This window comes from Eulemur rufifrons, chromosome 5 (assembly GCF_041146395.1).
Source record: "Eulemur rufifrons isolate Redbay chromosome 5, OSU_ERuf_1, whole genome shotgun sequence".
Lineage (NCBI taxonomy): Eukaryota > Metazoa > Chordata > Mammalia > Primates > Lemuridae > Eulemur > Eulemur rufifrons.
In genome coordinates this window covers 29,472,616-29,492,148 of record NC_090987.1, presented here as the reverse complement: position 1 = coordinate 29,492,148, position 19,533 = coordinate 29,472,616, and the positions used below count along the sequence as shown (strand labels likewise).

General features: G+C 40.8%; 1 protein-coding gene across 3 annotated transcripts in view; it reads left to right on the top strand.

Moving 5' to 3' along the window:
* KIAA1328 (KIAA1328 ortholog) overlaps positions 1-9,246 on the top strand; it is a 222,265-nt gene extending 213,019 nt beyond the window's left edge. For all 3 annotated transcript variants that reach the window (XM_069468090.1, XM_069468092.1, XM_069468091.1), the window contains one exon: positions 8,659-9,246. In XM_069468090.1, coding sequence (XP_069324191.1) covers positions 8,659-8,869 — 211 coding nt within the window. In that variant the 3' untranslated portion in view covers positions 8,870-9,246. The remainder of the gene's footprint in view (positions 1-8,658) is intronic.
* Positions 9,247-19,533: the final 10,287 nt, after the last annotated feature.

The following is a 19,533-nucleotide window of genomic DNA, read 5'->3' as shown; positions in this document are numbered from 1 at the left end:
GCACTGAAACCATTGGGAAACATGGTCACTCTGTAGACTGTAGGAGAGTTAGGAGTCTCTGGGAATTGCTGTGATGCTCGTAAATGAGCCTCCTCCTCCAGGATTGCAGTTTCCCGTGGTTCCTAGTTCAGTGCTGCTGAAGCGCCATAGCTTTTCCACAACTATCCCCCGCAGCAGGTTTATGCCTCACTACAGCGTTCCCCAATTCTTTTATCTTCTCCCTTGAATATAAACATTTCTGTGAACAGCAAAATGTTTCTACTGATGTATAAACTGTAGGTCACATGGCATTGACTTTTATTCAAACCAGAAGATTTCATGCCAGGATTGTAATATTGTATCATTACTTCAGTGGTATCTTTTGTATCAATGTAAAAATTTTAATTTCACGCCCTGCAGACTTGATGGTCTTTTGTGCTCTCTCTGCTCCTGTTGTTATAGAAAGGGTAAATCCCTGTATCACATTCATTTCAAATTGAAAGAAAGTAAAGTTGATCCATTTGAGATCTCCAGAGTTAAGTAAAAATCTGTTGGCAAAAAACTGTTATTTAAGGAGGGAAAAAACAGAATTTATTTGAAAGAGAGAAAGAAACAGAGTAGAGAAAGGTATCAGTATACAGAAAAGTCTGGAATAGGTGAATAGGAAACATAGTGGAAACAAATCAGATATTTAAGGTGGATATTTGGTTAAAATAAATTTTTTTTAAAATGAAGTTCACCTCCTATATACAGAAATTTTTCATATCAGAAGTTTAAGATCAAAGTATCACAGAATGAGAATTAAACTTAATACCATAAACTAACATTAACTTATAAGAAATATGTTCATGTAGCCCTTACAAAAATTATGACCTGCTGTATGGCCTCTAATAAACGATTCTGAATTTACTTTATTGCCTCTAATCTAAGCCCATGGTTGAAAAGTCAGGTTTAAACTGATAATTAAAATTAATTAGCTGTGACATAGGCACCCAACATTCACCTCCTCCCAATACCAACAATAATCCCTTTTTGGAGGACTGTGTGTAGGAGTTAGGGAGGATTCATTCAAGAATCTGTTTGCTAATGAGTTTTTAAAGAAACTGATACCAGTGATTTGGCAGCAGTCACTTAAGTACTTATGTTTATTTGAGACAATTGCAGTGGTACTAAGATTTTTTAAAGTAGCATTTAAATCACCTATAATCTTGCCCCCCTTTGTATACACACTGTTTATACCACTGTCACTATTTTAGTGTTTAGTATATTTCCTTCCAGTCCTTTTTTCTTTCACTTTTTATGCTCTTCGTTTTCTAAATAGTGAAATATCTGGAAGCTAAAAAAGCAGAAACTCTTTGTGTTGATCATTCCATGAATAAGTAAGAAAGAGGTAGGTAGGAATTATGGTATGCTAAATAAAATTGCTAAGATTGGCCTTTTAGCAGAGCTGACTGTTGGAATGAGAGTGTACATGTTTCTCTCCCAATTTACCCTAGGAATGCTACAATATCATTGTGTTTCCAGTCAGCTCTATACAGAAATTTAATCTGAAGCAGAAATCACTGCCCTAAAATGTGTGGTATATTCTAAAAGTGACTCCTACCTCCACTTTTGAGGTGAGAAAAATGTACATTAAAGTTAAATCAAACAATTAGAATTAATTTCTTTGTAGAGGAAAAATTGACCAAATGGAATCTTCCTGGTTAGAAGTAATGCAGGACAAAGGCATTTCCTGGAGGATGCCACTCAAGCTTGCTGGTTGTCATTGTAGTTTGTCAGTTTCCAGAAGCACAGGGAGCTTTGGCAAACCATATTTCTTCACCCTTCTGGGCCTCCAGAGTTTGAGCTAAGAAAGAATTCTCTTTCTCTGAGCCTCTCTTGAGACACCAAAATAATGTTGGATTTTCACCTTAGCATACCTCATTTATCCATTATCTCTCTCTTCAATTTATCATTGATTTTCACCCAAACAAGGGGCATCAGGTTCAATTACTATGCTGGCCCAGTGCCAGCTGTAATGAGCCAGGAGACCCTGGCCTCCCCATCAGTCTTCATCAAATTCAATCCTTCTTATTGACACCTGTGTTTCAGTAACATTCATTGGGCTATTCTGGTTATGCAGTTTTCTAAATTCTCCCAAACTGGAATAGATAGTGGGTCTGTCTGGGTCTTTTTACTGCCAGAGCACTGGTAGAAACCCCAATTTGTCCCCTAGCCTTAGTAATGCTGTATTAAAACTCTGATTTCTTCACCATCAATTTCTGCTTTATCCATTTTCTTGTTTAACAACAGAAATATTTCCACCTGTTTGGCTCCACTTGTTTTCTCCTCTGTTCACTCCCCGTCTTTTCCTTCCCTTCCTTTCCTCCTTTTTGCTAATTTTCTTAGCATCAGCAAAGGCTATGAAAAGAAGTTGGGACCATAAATCAGATACAATTCCCTACACTGTCTTTCTTTCTTTCTTTCTTTCTTTCTTTTTTTAAATTAAAAAATATTCTTTTATACATGTGTGTTTAAACACTTCATTACATGCATTACATTATGACCACCACATCCATTCACTGAAATGTGACTGTTCCCAAAGTGGCAAGCAGGTAGCACTTTAGAATCGTTTATGTGTACCTGTACTATTTCTTATTCTTCCCCCAGTAACAAAGTAACATGGGAGTAACATTAGGTACACTCTAATCACATCTTTTATCATAGTCTGAGTCAGAGGCATATTCGTTGGGGGAACATCCTGGTCACCATAAAGCCAATCCATCATGGCTTGCATGCACAGTATATCAGCTGCTTCACCTGTGGTCCATTTTGCATTTTAATAGGGGAGTTGGGTAATTGCCTTTTCCTGGATACACCTGTGTATTATTGACCTTAAGTATCCCAAAAAGTTGGATGCTCTCTCATCTTTAATTTTTATCTGAGATACTAATTGGGGTCACGTGTTAACCCAAACATGCAGCCATGTCCAGAATTACGGAAACAGTTCCTGAGTTCACAATCTCAACCAACCATTTAAGTAATGGCTCTTCTGGGAAACTGTGTGTACTTATCAACAAAGTGGATGAGCTCTTTAAATTAAAATCCACTAGCGTCTCTTGTTTCACGATTTGCCCTCTGGCAATCTGTATCACCATTTTTGTGACCAAAGGGGAGAGGGGTATAATCTGCCATGTTAAATTGGAAGGATCGCAGGTCTCTTCCAAAGAACTGTTTCAGCTTGTTCACAATCAGTTCTAGTCTCCTAGCTTCAACTGTGGCACTGAAGGCAGGCAGAACACCTTAATCTCCAGCTCACTCTGTCCCCACTAAAGCAGGCCTGATCATCTGTTTTTACTTACACCTAAAGATCACAGTCTGTGGCCCACACAAAGAGAAAATGGCGTGGGGATTGGGGGGAGGGTGTTTCTTATCTGCTAGTTTGTTCTCCCTAACAGGTTCATATAAAGGTTATAAAGGACATCTATCTATATTGTCTTGCCAAGTATAAACAATCATAAAATAGCAAACTACCATTCAGTTTTATAATCTTAAATTTCAAACAATGCACTGATGAATTATCTGTGTCATAGAATGTATTTTCAATAATGTGTAACATAAAAATGGAATGAATGTATATTCACATGTGCCCTGAACTTTCCAAAGTGCACGCTAATGAACAGGGTAACTAACATTATTCTGGTTTGGAAAGGTTTACAAGGCAAGCACTTGGGTTCTCCAGCAGTCAGCTTCCCACTTTTCCTACTAGAGCCTAGCAGAGAGCAGTCTTTGACTCCTTGCTGTCCAACAGTGCTTGTCTCTCAATGCAATCAAGGTTAAGGTCTATAAATTTCACTTATCGTGCTGTTGCCCAGCCACACTAAATTAGACCTTCATTCAGATTAGTAGGACATTACAATTCTGTAGGAAAGAAAATGTTTTATATTAAATGGCCATTATCTAACATCAGAACTTCACAAAATGATTAAAATGCTAGAAAATAATTAAGATATCTTAAGTTTTCTAGTACTTGAAAGTATAGGCATAGGAAGCAAAGGAGTCTGTGTGTAGCTCCTGCTATAATGACAAGAAGAAAAGAAATTGTTCTTAAATAGTTCATTTTTATAGTTTCACAAATTATCAAATTTACCCAAATTTTCTTTCCATTTCAAAATCTCTGAGATCAACATTGTTTGCATAGTGATAGTCTTTTACCGCAACTCCCAAAGAACAACAAAAAAGCCAAGAGTAGGCATGTCATGAACCTTGATTGGTGGGCATTGTTGAAGAAGGGGATGGGGTAACTTTCAGAAGCTTCTTTCTGCTTATGATAATATGTGTGAAGATTTATATCAGGATTGGTAGCCAGGAGAGGAAATGATACAGGCCCACAGTGCCTCATTCAAAACTCTTGGAGCCAAATATATTTTAGAATTCACTTTTTTAAAAAAGTAATATGATAGATAAACCATATGGAATAAAATACAATGTGTGATTATTCATATTAAGTGGAATAAACAAAGAATATAGTCTTATATCAGTTCAGGTCAGATTTTGTGACCACTTAAGTTTGAGTTAGGTCAAATGTTGCTATCAAAAAGGTTATTTAAAAACTTTGGCTTTTCACTATTTAAGATTTCACAATTGCAGATAAGGATTAAGGGCCCACTTACTTGTTAAACCACTCTTAGACATTTTGTTTTAAATAAAATAAATATTCCTAGCCCAGGACTGTCCATAAAGGCAACAGTTCTCCTTTCCTCTAAATAATTTCTTCATATTGTTTTCCTAGACAAAATGCTAGGCGAGGTAGAATACAGAAGGAACCCATTAAGGTAGTTCATGTCCACTTGGGTTAAATACTCACTTATATAACAAAGAACTGAACTGTTTTTGTAAGACAATTTTTGTCTTATTTAAGAAGAACAAATTCATAGGGATATGTAGTCAAAAGTGAGGTTTTCTCACACCACAGTCTCTCAGCCAGCTGAGTACCCCATTCCACTCCTGGGATGTAACCATTACTAGTTTCCTGCATGTCCTTTCAGGGATAATCATGCATGTACAATCTTGGCTATGTATATGAATGCAGGTACTGTAGAACCACCTCATTCTTTTAAATTACTGTACAATGTTCCATTGTATGGACATACCATGATGCAATTAACCAATCCACTAGTAAATATATATTTGGGTTATTTCTGTTCTTTTGTGATTACAAACAATGCTGTGATGAATATTCTTGTACATGTCATTTATACATGTGTGAGGATATCTGTAAGATAAATTCCTAGAACTGGAACTGTGGATCATAAATAAGTTCATTTAAAATTTTGGTAGATATTGCCAAATTGTTTAAATAGAGGCTGTAAAACTTATATCCCACCTACAGTATTTGAAAGTACCTATATTAATATAATTATACTTTCAACAATGTAATCAAATAGGGTGGTACTTTACCAGTGCAAAAAGTGAAAATATTACAGTATCTCATAGTTATAATTAACATTTCTCTTATTATGAGTCATTTGTATTTTCTGCAAACTATTGTTCTATCTTTTGTCCATTTGCACTGAATTTTTTTTATTTATAGGTGCTCTTTGCATATGAAGGAAAGTAGCCCTTTTTGTAACATGTCACAAATATTTTTCCCAGCTTATTTTTTATATTTTGACTTTGGTTGTACAGCATTTTTTTCCATTCAGAAAATTCTCCCATTAAAATGATTTTTTTAGTCTTTCAATTGGATATGCCTTTCATTTGTCCTTAATCATTTCACTCTTCATTTCTGTAATAGTTTGTTATGATAGTTTGTTATGATATCATAGTTGTACATATTTTGGGGGTACACATGATATTTTAATACACATATACAATGTGTATTGATCAAATCAGGGTAATTGGGATATTTGTCACTGCAAACATTTATTTTTTTTCTGTGTTAGGAACATTACAGTTCTTCTCTTCTAGCTATTTTGAAATATGCAATTATCAACTCAACTAAATGGCTGAGGCAAAAATCTCAATCAATGGAGGTTTATTAAGCTGAAGTTGAGGTTGCGCCTGGGAAAAACAAACCCCAGGCAGGTTGTAGCTTTTTTTTCTGAAGGGGAAGTTGGAACCTTTGGCATTTTAAAGGCATACAGAAAGAAAGGAAAAAGGAAGGGGTGGGAGCCAGTGGGGGAGCTGACCTAAGAAATCTACATTTTATATAAAATAAGATGAATGTTAGAATTCTGAGAAAAAGCGGGTGAAGGAAGCATCAATTTTATATATATATATAGGTGCTAGACATAGGTACAATTTGCATGTCCTTGCTTATGGGAAGTCAGCAAGGAATTTCCTTAATGAATGATCTGTGGGGCCAGTTCTTCCCAGGTGCCTGAGGCCTTTACCTTCTCTTTTGCATAAGGAGTTGGTGGGAGTGGCCCTGAGACTTCGATTTCCTTTTTACCTAGTACAATATTGTTAACTGTAATTTCCCTACTGTGCTATATCAACTAATAAATATTACAACTTATGCTTTCTATCTAAATTTATTTTTGTACCCACTAACCAACTTCTCTTCATCCCCCACTTCCTTACTTCCCTTTCCCCAGCCTCTGGTAACCAACATCCAACTCTCTACTTCTGGGAGATCTACTTGTTTGCCTCACAGGTATAAATGAGAACATGCAATATTTGTCTTTCTGTGCCTGGCTTATTTCACTTAACATAATGTCCTCCAGTTCCATCCATATTGCTATAAATGACAGAATTTCATTCTTTTCATGGCTGAATAATATTTTGTTGTATATATATACCACATTTTCTTTATCCATTCATCTGTTGATGGACACATAAGTTGATTCCATATCTTGGCTGTTGTGAATAGTGCTGCAATCAACATGGGAGTACAGATATCTCTTTGGTGTACTGATTTTCTTTCTTTTGGTTACATATCCAGCAGTGAGATTGCTGGATCATATAGTAGTTCTACTTTTAATTTTTCAAGGAACCTGCATATTATTTTCCATAATGGCTGTACAACTTTGCACTCCTACCAACAGAGTACAAGCATTCCCCTTTCTCCATATCCTTGCTAGCATTTGTTATTTTTTGTCTTTTTTTGATAATAGCCATTCCAGGTGGGGCAAGATGATATTTCATTGTGGTTTTGATTTGCATTTCTCTGGCAATTAGTGCTGTTGAGCAATTTTTCATATACCTGTTGGCCATTTGTATGTCATATTTTGAGAAATATCTATTCAGGTCTTTGCCATTTTTCAATCAGATTATTTGGACTTTTGCTTTTGAGTTGTTTGAGTTCCTCATGTACTCTGGTTATTAATCCCTGGTCAAATGGATAGTTTGCAAAATATTTTCTACCATTCTGTAGATTGTCTCTTCACCTTGTTAATTGTTTCTTTTGTTATGCAGAAGCTTTTTAGGTTGATACAATCCCGTGTGTCTATTTTTGCTTTTGTTGCCTGTGCTTTTGAGGTCTTACCCAAAAAATCTTTTCCCAGATTAATGTGCTATAGCATTTCCCCAATATTTTCTTCTAGTATTAATAGTTTTATAGTTTCAGGTCTTATATTTAGGTCTTTTTTTTTTTGTAGCTATTGTAAATGGAATTGTGGTCTTGATTTCTTTTCAGATTGATCACTGTTAGCATATAAAAACACTACTGGCTTAATGATTTATCTGTGGAAATTACTTGACCTCTTGTATGAATGAGTATGGAGGCAGATATATTCATGCCTTTGGTTTTCCATCCTGGAAGCATGCACAGTGGACCATGGGTGAGGGTGTCATCAACCGTAATTAGTTTCTTTGCCTCTAAGCTGCTCTAAGCTTACTCTTTCTGATAAGAATGCTGGACACCAAGGCAGTCTTTCTTTGGAGTAATCTCTTTATAGATTCAGATGAGGGTTTCTTTTTCTGAGATTCTAAAAAAAATGGGAGTAGAATAACAAGAAGGAACTAGCATTTATTGAGTACCTATTATATGTTCATTTATAGTAACTAATACATTTGATTCTAACAGGAGTTCTGTTAGCCCCTTACAGTTGAGACTAGACTGAGGGATTGAATAACTTCTCCAATATCCCATGGCTTGCAAATGGTAGAGCAGAGATTTGAACGAAGTCTGTCCATCTGCAAAGACTTTGAGAGACAGCTTTAGTGTCCTGGATAAGAGTGGTAGAGACAAACTACCTGGGATCAATTCTAGACTCTGCCATGTGATAGCTTTCTGTTAGGTGAGTTACTTCCCTGAGCCTCAGTTTCCCCATGTATATAATCGATCAGAGTAGTACTGTACCTGCTTCCTAGGGTTGTTTAGAAGGTTCAAAGGAGGTTAAATATATTCAGAGTATTAAGAAGACTGCCTGACACTTACTAAGCCTGCAATAAATGTTGCTATTAATATTATTACTCTTATGATGACTTTTCCTACTCTGTAGTCTCTCTTCATAAGTTAGAAATGAGTGTTAAAGGTCAGCAGAAGATAAGAGCTTACAGACAGGCAGCAGGGACCTTGCTTCCTTGAAGCCCTTCTGGTGTTTACCTTCCCTAAAGTTCGCCTAAGAGGCCTCTTGCACGGGGTATGATCTAGGGTCTGATTCTTGTCCTAGGCAGCCCATCTCTGCTGGGTTTGTTGGATTCTAAATGTTCTAGTAGTCTGACCCTTTTCTGTCTGGATTGTGTGTCTAACAGATATGAGACATCTCTGCTGGATTTGGTTCAGTCTCTGAGCCCAAAGTCTGCTTGCAAACCTCAGCCCCACCCCTCCAGAGAAGCTGGGGCCTGGAATCACAGTACTTTCCGACTTAGTCCTCCAAAATCCATCTGGAAGAAGATTGGGATGTGCAGGACCCCTGAAGACCTGGAGGAGAATCAAATTCTGGAAGATATATTTTTCATTTGACACTGAAGCCCATGCTGCAAAATTGCTATCGGAGATTTGTGGGTTTCTTCACATACTGATCTAGAATTTTAAATTATTTGATTGCAAAGTAATTGTATCTCTCCTTTCACAAAGACCTATCTCACTAGCATCTTGTTATGTATTGAATATAGAAATCATTCTAACAACCCAAGGTGTTTTCAATCAGACCAATCAGTAGATAACACACTAAGGGGGGTGAAGGTGGGGGACGGTATCTTTTCTTTGCCAAACAGAGATTAGAAAATTAACATACAATACTTTCTGCATGGCAGAGACCATTGCATATTCAGCCTTATTTCAAGAGTGTTTCTTTCTCAATCTTCTGCTGAAAAAGGTTGGCTCCCTTTTGTACACAAGGAAAACCTTTCCACTGAAAGATCCCTCAAATTTAAAAGTAGCCCCTTGGCAACATAAGCAATTTCAGAAATACACTTTTCCAACCTGTTCTCTCACCACTACCTCTAACTGGTCATTTAATTCTGAAGTTGGCGTTGATGCCCCTACCATCCCAAGCAACACTTGAGGGCCAATTGTGGGTCAGTCTCAGTAGTCATCAGCCTGGCAGCTGCTCATCCTGTAACCAAAGGGCTCAGTAGGCAAAGACCCAACGAGTCCTTGGAAACAGGCAGCATTAAATCACATAAGGGAGTGATTACGCTGGGGAAATCCAGTGGAGGCATAAGCCTGAAACACTCCCTACCAATGTTCGGGTGACCATGCTTCTAATTTCCCAGGATGAATAAGAGCAATCTCTAGGTATTTCTTTTTGACCCCAGTGTCCAGTTTATTTACCCTCCATCACGTGTGCTTTCGTGAACTTCCCATGGTTGTGCCTGGGGAAGATGCCACTAGAGGGAAAGTGACATCCAGCTGCTGCAGGCTGATAGGCTTTCTTTGGCCCTCCCTTTCACTCCATGAGGATTAAAGGCCATGGGTTGACCAAGCCCTGCATGTGCTCTGCTCAGGGCCACTAACCCCATGGCCCAAAGAACCATCTCCACTTGCCAGATTAATCTCCACCACCCCAAGCAGGGTCTCCTCCCTTTTCCCACTGGGCCTCACTTTGACCCAGAGAAAGCCTATGGAGGAAGTACAATTGAGACCTCTTTCTCTCTTCTGTCTTCCCATTCAGCAGAGTCTTGAAATGGGTCGTTCAGCTTGCAGTGGGCTCTAGCAGCCTCTCAAGCTGAGAGGCAGTGTGATGAGCCTGGGAGAGCCAGTGAGTTGAAAACTCTGCAGTCATTGGAAGCAAGGGAAAGATATGTTTCCAGATCTGTATGACTCAATGATTCTATTTGATCTGGAGGGTGTTGGTTTTTTTCTCTCTCTCCTTTTTACCAACCCCGGGCTTAAACTGGGAGCAGAACTTTGTCAGTTAGTATTGGTAGCCAAGGTTAGGCTACCCTGGACAGCCTGCACATAGTGAGCCTACATGACTTCCCTGAATTCTTTATTTATGACAACTAGATTATTTCAGTCTAGAAAAACCTTGTTGAGCAGCCTCTCTGTCCAGATAGATCCAAATCTCATGTCTCTTCAGGCTGAGCCTGGCCCTGTCACCTCCACCCAGCCTTCCTTCACTTGAGTCTTTTTATTCTTTAGAGAAGAGTGGGGCCTACCAATATCATATTTTTATTCTAAGATAAATTGAAAGTCAGGACTAGCTAATTGTCATTCCCTTAAAAAGTTGAAAAATCATTATAGATTACAATTTTCCTTCTTCTTCTTCTTCTTTTCTTTCTTTCTTTTTTTTTTTTTTTTTTTTTTTTGAGACAGGGTCTCACTCTGTTGCCCAGGCTGGAGTACAGTGGCATCATGATAGCTCACTGCAAACTCAAACTCCTGGGCTCAAGTGATTCTCCCACCTCAGCCTCCCAAGTAGCTGGGACTACAGGCACATGCCACCACACCTGGCTAATTTTTGTATTTTTTGTAGAGAAAGGGTCTCACTCTGTTGCCCACTCTGGTCTCAAAACTCCTGGCCTTAAGCGATCCTCTGGCCTCAGCCTCCCAAAGTGCTAGGATTACAGACACGAGCCACCGTGGCCAGCCTGATTACAATTTCTTTTAAAGTTCACCCTTGTGAGAGTCTCATCCCATTTCAAAAAGCCTTTGGAATATGGAGCTTTCTTTGGTGTGGCAGAAATGATAGATAGCAAACTAGGAGCCCTCAGCCATTTTCTCAATTAAATTTAGGTTTCCAGAACTATCTGTTTCTTACCCCATTTGTCATGACCAGCTTAAGTGTACCTGACTCCCTCAGATCAGCCATGACCACAGTCACCCGTTCTGCACACCAGTGTCTTCACTGCTCTCTGGGGTGAGAAGATGCCAGAAGGATCAAGAAAATGTTCATGATTTCTTTATGAAGTTTGTTTGCCTTTAGAAGAATCATATACAAGGTCTAAACAGAAGGCCTTTTCAGGCCACATGCCACAGAGTGGAGTTTAACTGCTTCTTTACTTCCCCCAGAATGGGCAATTTGGAAGAGCGAAGATGGATTTTCAGCAGAGTACCAATCAACACACTTTTCATATGCCACACTCACCTGCCAGCCACCTTTCTCTGTCCTGCAGCATGTTGTTGGTATTGGTGTGAGGGCAATAGGATATGAATTTATATGTAATCTAGTGTCTTCATTATTAATTGAGTACTATGCGTATATGTTAATATTTTAATCTGTGTTGAATTTACTATTCTTCCATATATACATATATATGAAAAGGTTGTTGTAGAGGCTTGAGGCTTAACCTTATTATTCCACCGAGAGAAATGCCCTGGCACAAAGGAGTCTGCCTTTCCTGCCTGTTTTGTGCTCCACAGTGACCGGTTGGGATTTGCTTGCCCAGTCTCTAGACACTTCCACGAAGCTGGACTGGACCCGTATTGAGGGTACTGCAGACAGTGCTACAACAGTGCCCACCCTGCTGCCCACCATCCCGTGAGAGAAAAACCAATCAGCGTTTGCAAAATGGAAAAGGAAAAGTATGTCCGTTGAATTTCCTAACAAGACCCAAAGTGCTTGATTTCAAAAACCAAGGTTAATTGAGGAAAAGCTTTTGCTTATGGTCACCCTTCCTGGAGGCACACCTTGTGTTTATCCAAACCTGATCCCCATGGTGGGGACTTAGCTGGAGCACCCACATGGCATGTGGAGGGAGAGACTCTCTTTCTCCTCCTTTGGAGCCACTCTTTTCCCTCGGCCCTGCTTCCAACATCAGGTTCATGCTGGAGATCTGCTGGCAGAGGCTGGGAAGGAGAGAGGCCTACGGGAGCGGAGCTGGATGAATCTGCTGAGGGAGGTGGAGGCTACGGCAGACTCCTCCCAGCTCACATTTTATCCTCAGTTCAGTGTGTGTTATTTTGAATGTGAGCAAATGTTTATATACAAATGAGATTTTAAGTTAATAAATTACTCTATGGCTATTTTCCCCACGTGGTTTTGATATTGAATTTTCCCTTGAACATCCCTCATCAGATGATTGAAAGCTTGGAAGCAAGAGCAGAGCCCCAGGTTATCAAAATGTTACTTTCATCAGTACTTGTTAAGACAATAGGAGCATGTGGTCGATGGAAAGAAAGGAAATGGCTTGCCACAGCCTAGTAGGTTTTCCTGGTGTGGCTCCAGCTCATCCACATCACAAGGACACCAAGCCTTCCATTCCAGCACTCCATAACCAGTGTGGGTGCTGGAATGGAAGATTTAATCCATACATACCTGCGAGTCCCTTCTATGTGCCCATCCCCATAGCTACTCAGCAAGGAAGAAATATCACAGCACTTTGAGACAGGAAACATGGTCCTGCCTAGTTGGCATTAGATGGTGGAAGAATGAGATGAGGCCTTGAGTTTCTGAAATGCCCGATTCTGAGATCACACCTATGGAGTCAACTAAGACAGCCAGGACATTACCCCAGCCTCCACCCCCAAGCCAGCCTGGCAGCTCCACCTGAATAAGGACACTTTGCAGCTGCCCCTCAGGAGCAGAGGTGACAAGAGCAGAATCATCACTCAGCTGGCTCTCAAACTGAAAATGAAATAAGCAAAGTTTGCTCCTACTGTCATAAGGCTGCCCTTAAGTCTAGGCACAAAGCTGGAGGTGAGGGAGGTGAAGGTGACACCCTAATTCTCAGAGGAAGGATGAGCTGTCAGCTAAAGAACCAGTTTCAGAGATCAGTGACCACTCACATGGTGTCTCAGAGCTACTGTTTAAGCAAAAGTTCTCAAGCTTCTAGGGTTCCATTTCTCCATTCCAAAGTAGAACCTTCTAACCTCTCCGACTTGAGTAAGCACTTTGTCCTAGTCCATTTGTGTTTCTACATACAACAAAATACCTGAGACTGGGTAATTTATACAGAGCAGACATTTATTTCTCACAGTCCTGGAGGCTGGAATTCCAAGGCACCAGCACGTTTAGTTGTCCCGTGAGGCTGCATCCTCCAGAGGGACAAATGCTGTGTCCTCACATGAAGAAGAGCCACAGAGCAAGCCGGTAAGCTAGCTGCATGCTGCATGAAGCCTCTTTGATAATGGCCTTAATCCCATTAATGAGGAAAAGCCCTCATTGCCTAATCACCTAGAGGCCCTACCTCTTGAGACCATCACATTGGCAACATCTGAATTTTGAGGGGACACATTAAAACCACAGCACACCTAGAAAATACTCCTGCTCTTTTCTATCTGCCCCCACTGTAACATTCCAGAGTCACAGAATTCTGTGGTTGGATTGCACCTTGGAGCTCATATAATCAATGACTTCCATTTTATAGATGAAAGTTCAGAGAAAAGTGACTTGTCTGAAGTCCCACATCCTATTAGTGGCAGGTCTGGCTGCCAGGCTGGTATCCTCCTCACTGCAGCCATCACCTGCCTTGATTTGATGTTCCACGATGAGCATTTTTAAGAATCTCGACTAGGACTGAGCATTCCACCACCATTTCTCAGGAGCGAGCTTTCACAGACCATTTGGGCCAAGGTGAGCAAAAATACAGCATGTTCACTCCTCGGGGCTTTGTAGGTTAGTAATCCCCAAGGATTAAGTGCTTTTGTCTGGAACTTATTTCTGTCCATAGAGGAGGCCATGGGAAGGCTCTCTAAAGCAATATCCCCAGGAAAAAGGGATATGTCACTCTGGGTGTCATAATGGGCATGACTCTTGTCTCCAAATAATAGGGCTGTTACAGCTCCAGTTAAGACCTCTTCTGAAAAAACAATGGGCAAAATGAGGATGAGGCTTCCCTTCAATTGGGTAGAGGAAATGGTAGCTATACAGGTAGGTTGGCACTTAGAGTCCAGTAGGAATGAGTTATATGTTGCCCATGGGGCAACCGACTACTTTATCCATGACCTGCCAAATCCCAAGGCTTATCTTGCAGTTTTCATGAGGGGCTCTTGGCCAGCTGAGTGCCTCCCCAGGGCCCAGAATTGTGTTAGATGGTGCTGTTAGGGAACTGGTTAACAGCGTGACTATGCAACCAACTAGATCTTGGTACAAATCTCAGTTACACTACTTCTTAGCTAAATGATCTTAGGCAAAATATTAACTACACTGAACATGAGTTTCTTCGTCTGTAAAATGAGGATGATAATGCATGCCTCTCAAAGGATGGTTGTAAGGGTGAAATTCAATGAGATAATGTATGCGATAGTATCTGACACATACAAGTAGGAGATCTACTAATGGTTGCTATCATTTTCATTATTATTGCTCCATGAACTTACAAACTGGATAGAAAACAAGGCTTCAAACTTCGGAATTTTTAATAATTAAACAAAAGCCATCATAGTAAATTTTCCAGTAACTGGTAGGAGGCTGTAAATGTTTTCATTGGGGGATAGCAAATTGCCAGGCTCAGTTTATTTAGGCTTTATGGGAAGAGGAGGAAAAAAGGGAAGAAGGATTTGACCTTGGCTTTGGAAGAGTCTCTCTAACAGAGATGGAGAGTGGGAAGAGACTTGTATCGGGGAAAGTGCAAAAGTTGAGTGTTGATTGGCAAAAAAACTCAGGATGCATTTTGAAAGACTGGTGAGGATATCATGGTAATAGGTGAGGTACTAGAAGGGAAGGTGTGGAAATAAGCTGAAAATAGTATGTTGGGCCCAAATTATGGAGAAAGCTGAATGTCAGACAATGAAGTTTTATCATTCAAACAATGAAAAGCCATAAAAAATGTTAGAATTACTTGTTTAGAAATATCTATCTAGCAATAGTTTCAGGCTCTATTTGAGGGGGTGGGATAAGGAAGGTAAGGAAAATGAAATCTATTGAGGGCCTACTAAATGTTAGGTAAGTTTTATAGATACATTGTTTCAGGTACTCCTCACTGGCACCCTAAAAAGTAGGTGGCATTATGCCCACATTAGAGATAAGAGAACTGATCTTGGAGAGTTTACATAATTGTGCTACAGCCACTGAATCACGGAGCTAGTAAGTAGACTGGGAGGCGGGAGCTGTCTCACTCTGCAGTCATGCTCTCTCTACCACACGGGTTGTCTTTATGTTTGCCTGTGGAGACTGTCAGCAGAGACACTAATCTTTATAAGGCTATTGCCACAGGCTGGGTGAGAGGCTGGAAGTTTGTCACCCCGACCCTATCCCACTAGTCACTTCCTTGTTTTATGCTGATAAGACTGGATAGAACAGCATATACTTGATATGCTGCTACCATCAGACTTTCTAGTAAGTCCAGATCTTGTAATGAGCCACCCCAAGGAGAGTTAGGAACTGTAGACCACACACACCTAGGCTCTGCCTCACATGCCAGAGACTGAGCTGGAGAGAAGAACCTCAACTGCAGTATTTACATCAAACTCGCCCCGTTGAGAATGTGCACCAGAGGAAGTCAGGATCACCTCAGACCGGTAAGATCAATAACGGCGTGGGGGAGGGAGTGATGAGCAAGGGATGGGGGAGGGGTCAGACGATGCTGCAGTGGAGATCCTTCTCAGAAACGCAGCGAGGAGAGTTGAGTAATATCACTTCTTTACTTTGAACTGGAAATTGCCATATCAAGTTGTAATAACCTTGGTTATTGTGTATGGGTTACCTGTAATTTGTTGGTGTATTTGTATATACAACACACGTAAATCTCTGCTTAATAAAAAATGGGCAGAAAAATCTACACATGCACTTAGATAAACAAATTGTTTTCCACTGTGGGGTATATGGGGGTGTTAACAAAGGAGCTTCTTGGAGGGGCAAAAATTGGGAACTACTGTTAAAGAACAAAGGAGAAGAAAAAAAAGCCATGGGTGGGAAAAATGTTAGTTGGGGACAAAAGTTACAGGCATACCCTGTTCTGTTGCACTTTACTGCACTGCACTTCACAGATTGTGATTTTACAAATTGAAGATTTGTGGCAACCCTGTGTTGAGCAGGTCTATTGGCACCATTTTTCCAACAGCATGTGCTTACTTTATGTCTGCGAGTCACCTTTTGGTAATTCTCGCAATATTTCAGATTTTTCCTTCATTATTATATCTGTTACAGTGATCTGCGATCAGTGATCTTTGATGTTAGAATTGTAATTATTTTGGGGTGCCACGAACTATGCCCATATAAGATGGCAAACTTAATGGAAAAATCTTGTGTGTGTTCTGACCGCCCCACCAACAGGCCGTTCTCCCGTCTCCCTCTTCTCCTCTAGCCTCATTATTCCTTGAGACACAACAATATTGAAATTAGGCCAGTTAATAACCCTACAATGGCCACTAAGCATTCAAGTGAAAGGAAGAGTTGTACATATTCCACTTTAAATCAAAAGCCAGAAATGATTGAACTTAGTGAGGAAGGCATGTCAAAAGCCAAGACAGGCCAAAATCTAGGCTTCTTGCACCAGTTAGCCAAGTTGTGAATGCAAAGGAAAAGCTCTTGAAGGTAATTAAAAGTGCTACTCTAGTGAACACATAAATGATAAGAAAGTACAGTAGCCTTATTGCTGATATGGAGAAAGTTTTAGTGGTCTTGATGGAATATCAGACCAGCCACAACATTCCCTCAAGCCAAAGCCTAATCCAGAGCATGGCCCTAACTCTCTTCAATTCTATGAAGGATGAGAGAGGTGAGGAAGCTATAGAAGAAAAGTTTGAAGCTAGCAGAGGTTGGTTCATGAAGTTTAAGGAAAGAAGCCATCTCCATAACATAAATGTGCAAGGTGAAGCAGCGAGTGCTGATGGAGAAGCTGCCACAAGTTATCCAGAAGATCTAGCTAAGATCATGGGTGAAGGCGGCTACACTAAACAACAGATTTTTAATGTAGACAAAATAGCCCTCTACTGGAAGAAGACGCCATCTAGAACTTTCATACCTAGACAGGAGGAGTCAATGCCTGGCCTCAAAGCTTCAAAGGACAGGCTGACTCTCTTGTTAGGAGCAAATGTAGCTGGTGACTTTAGGTTGAAGCCAATGCTCATTTACCATTCCAGAAATTCTAGGGGCCTTAAGAATTATGGTAAATCTACTCTGCCTGTGCTCTTTAAATGGAACAACAAAGCCTGGATGACAATCTGTTTACAGTATGATTTACTGAATGTTTTAAGCTCACTGTTGAGACCTCCTGCTCAGAAAAAAAAAGATCCCTTTCAAAATATTACTGCTCATTGATAATGCATCATCTGGTCACCTAACAGCTCTGATGGAGATGTATAAGGAAATTGATGTTGTTTTCCTGCCTGCTAATACAACATCCATTCTGCATCCCATAGATTAAAGAGCAATTTTAACTTTCAAATCTTATTAATAAATACATTTCATAAGGCTGCCATAGATATTGATTCCTCTGATGGATCTGGGCAAAGTAAATTGAAAACCTTGAAAGAGTTCATCACTCTAGATGCTGGTAAGATTATTTGTGATTCCTGGGAGGAGGTCAAAATATCAACATTAACGGGAGTTTCGAAGTTGATTCCTACCCTTATAGATGACTTTGAGGGGTTTGAGACTTCTGTGGAGGAAGTAACTGCAGATGTGGTGGAAACAGCAAGAAAACTAGAATTAAAAGTGGAGCCTGAAGATGTGACTGAATTGCTGCAATCTCATGATAAAACTTGAATGGATGAGGAGTTGCTTCTTATAGATGTGCAAAGCAAGTGGTTTCTTGAGATGGAATCTATTCCTGGTGAAGATGCTGTGAACATTGTTGACATGACAACAAAGGATTTAGAATATTACATAAACCTAATTGGTAAAGCAGCATCAGGGTTTGAGAGAATTGGCTCCAATTTTGAAAGAAGTTCTACTGTGGGTAAAATGCTATCAAACAGCATCACATGCTACAGAGAAATCTTTCATGAAAGAGTCAATCAATGCAGCAAAACTTCATTGTTGTCTTATTTTAAGAAATTGCCACAGTCACTCCAACCTTCAGCAACCAGCACCCTGAGCAGTCAGCAGCCATCAACATTGAGGCAAGACCGTCCATCAGCAAAAAGATTATGACTCATGGAAGGCTCAGATGATCATTAGCATTTTAAAGCAACAAAGTATTTCTAAATTAAGGTATGTATTAATATATTGGTTTTTTTCAGATATAATACTATCGCTGGGCATGGTGGCTCACACCTATGATCCCAGCACTTTGGGTGGCCAGAGTGGGAGAATAGCTTCAGCCCAGGAGTTCAAGACCAGCCTGAGTGGCCGGGCGCGGTGGCTCACGCCTGTAATCCTAGCACTCTGGGAGGCCGAGGCGGGTGGATTGCTCAAGGTCAGGAGTTCGAGACCAGCCTGAGCGAGACCCCGTCTCTACTAAAAATAGAAACACATTATATGGACACCTAAAAATCTATATAGAAAAAAAAAAATTAGCCGGGCATAGTGGCGCATGCCTGTAGTCCCAGCTACTCGGGAGGCTGAGGCAGTAGGATCGCTTGAGCCCAGGAGTTTGAGGTTGCTGTGAGCTAAGCTGACGCCACGGCACTCACTCTAGCCTGGGCAACAAAGTGAGACTCTGTCTCAACAAAAAAAAAAAGAAAAAAAAAAAAGACCAGCCTGAGCAACACAGCAAGATCCCATCTCTACAAAAACTTTAAAAACTAGCCTGGGATGGTGGTGCGCACCTGTAATCCCAGCTACATGGGAGGCCAAGGTGGGAGGATCACTTGAGCCCAGGCATTGAAGGTTGCAGTGAGCTATGATGACACCACTGCACTCTAGTCCGGGCGACAGAGCGAGACCCTGTCTCAAAAAAAAAAAAAAAAAAGAATGACGAAGCCATAGTGTCCATGAAAGCAAGGCCAGGCAGGGTATCCAGGGACGGAGGGCTCCGAGGGGGCTTCTTGGAACACGGAGGAACGAGAAGTCCCGGGAGTAGGAAGCAGTGCTGGCGTTTGTGAGAACATAGAAAAGGTGATTGGCCGGAAGGCCAGGCCCCGTTAGAGATCTGGCCAGGGCAGCAGAGCTGGGCTTTCCCTTTCCTCCCTACGGTGCCCGGCTGGGCAGCCTGGACTGACACCTCCTTGGCACCACCACGCAGACAACTGCCCACGGCCTGACCACTGCCAGGATGCGCTAGGCCTATGCCCTTCCCCTGTTGTGCAGTTATGGACGTGAAACTGTGGCGTCCCAGCCCTGATTCTTCCCAGGTTCGCCCCGCCTCGTCCTTGTCCCCCCAGGCCTCACCCGCTGTGAGTCCTGAGGCGGCCAGTCG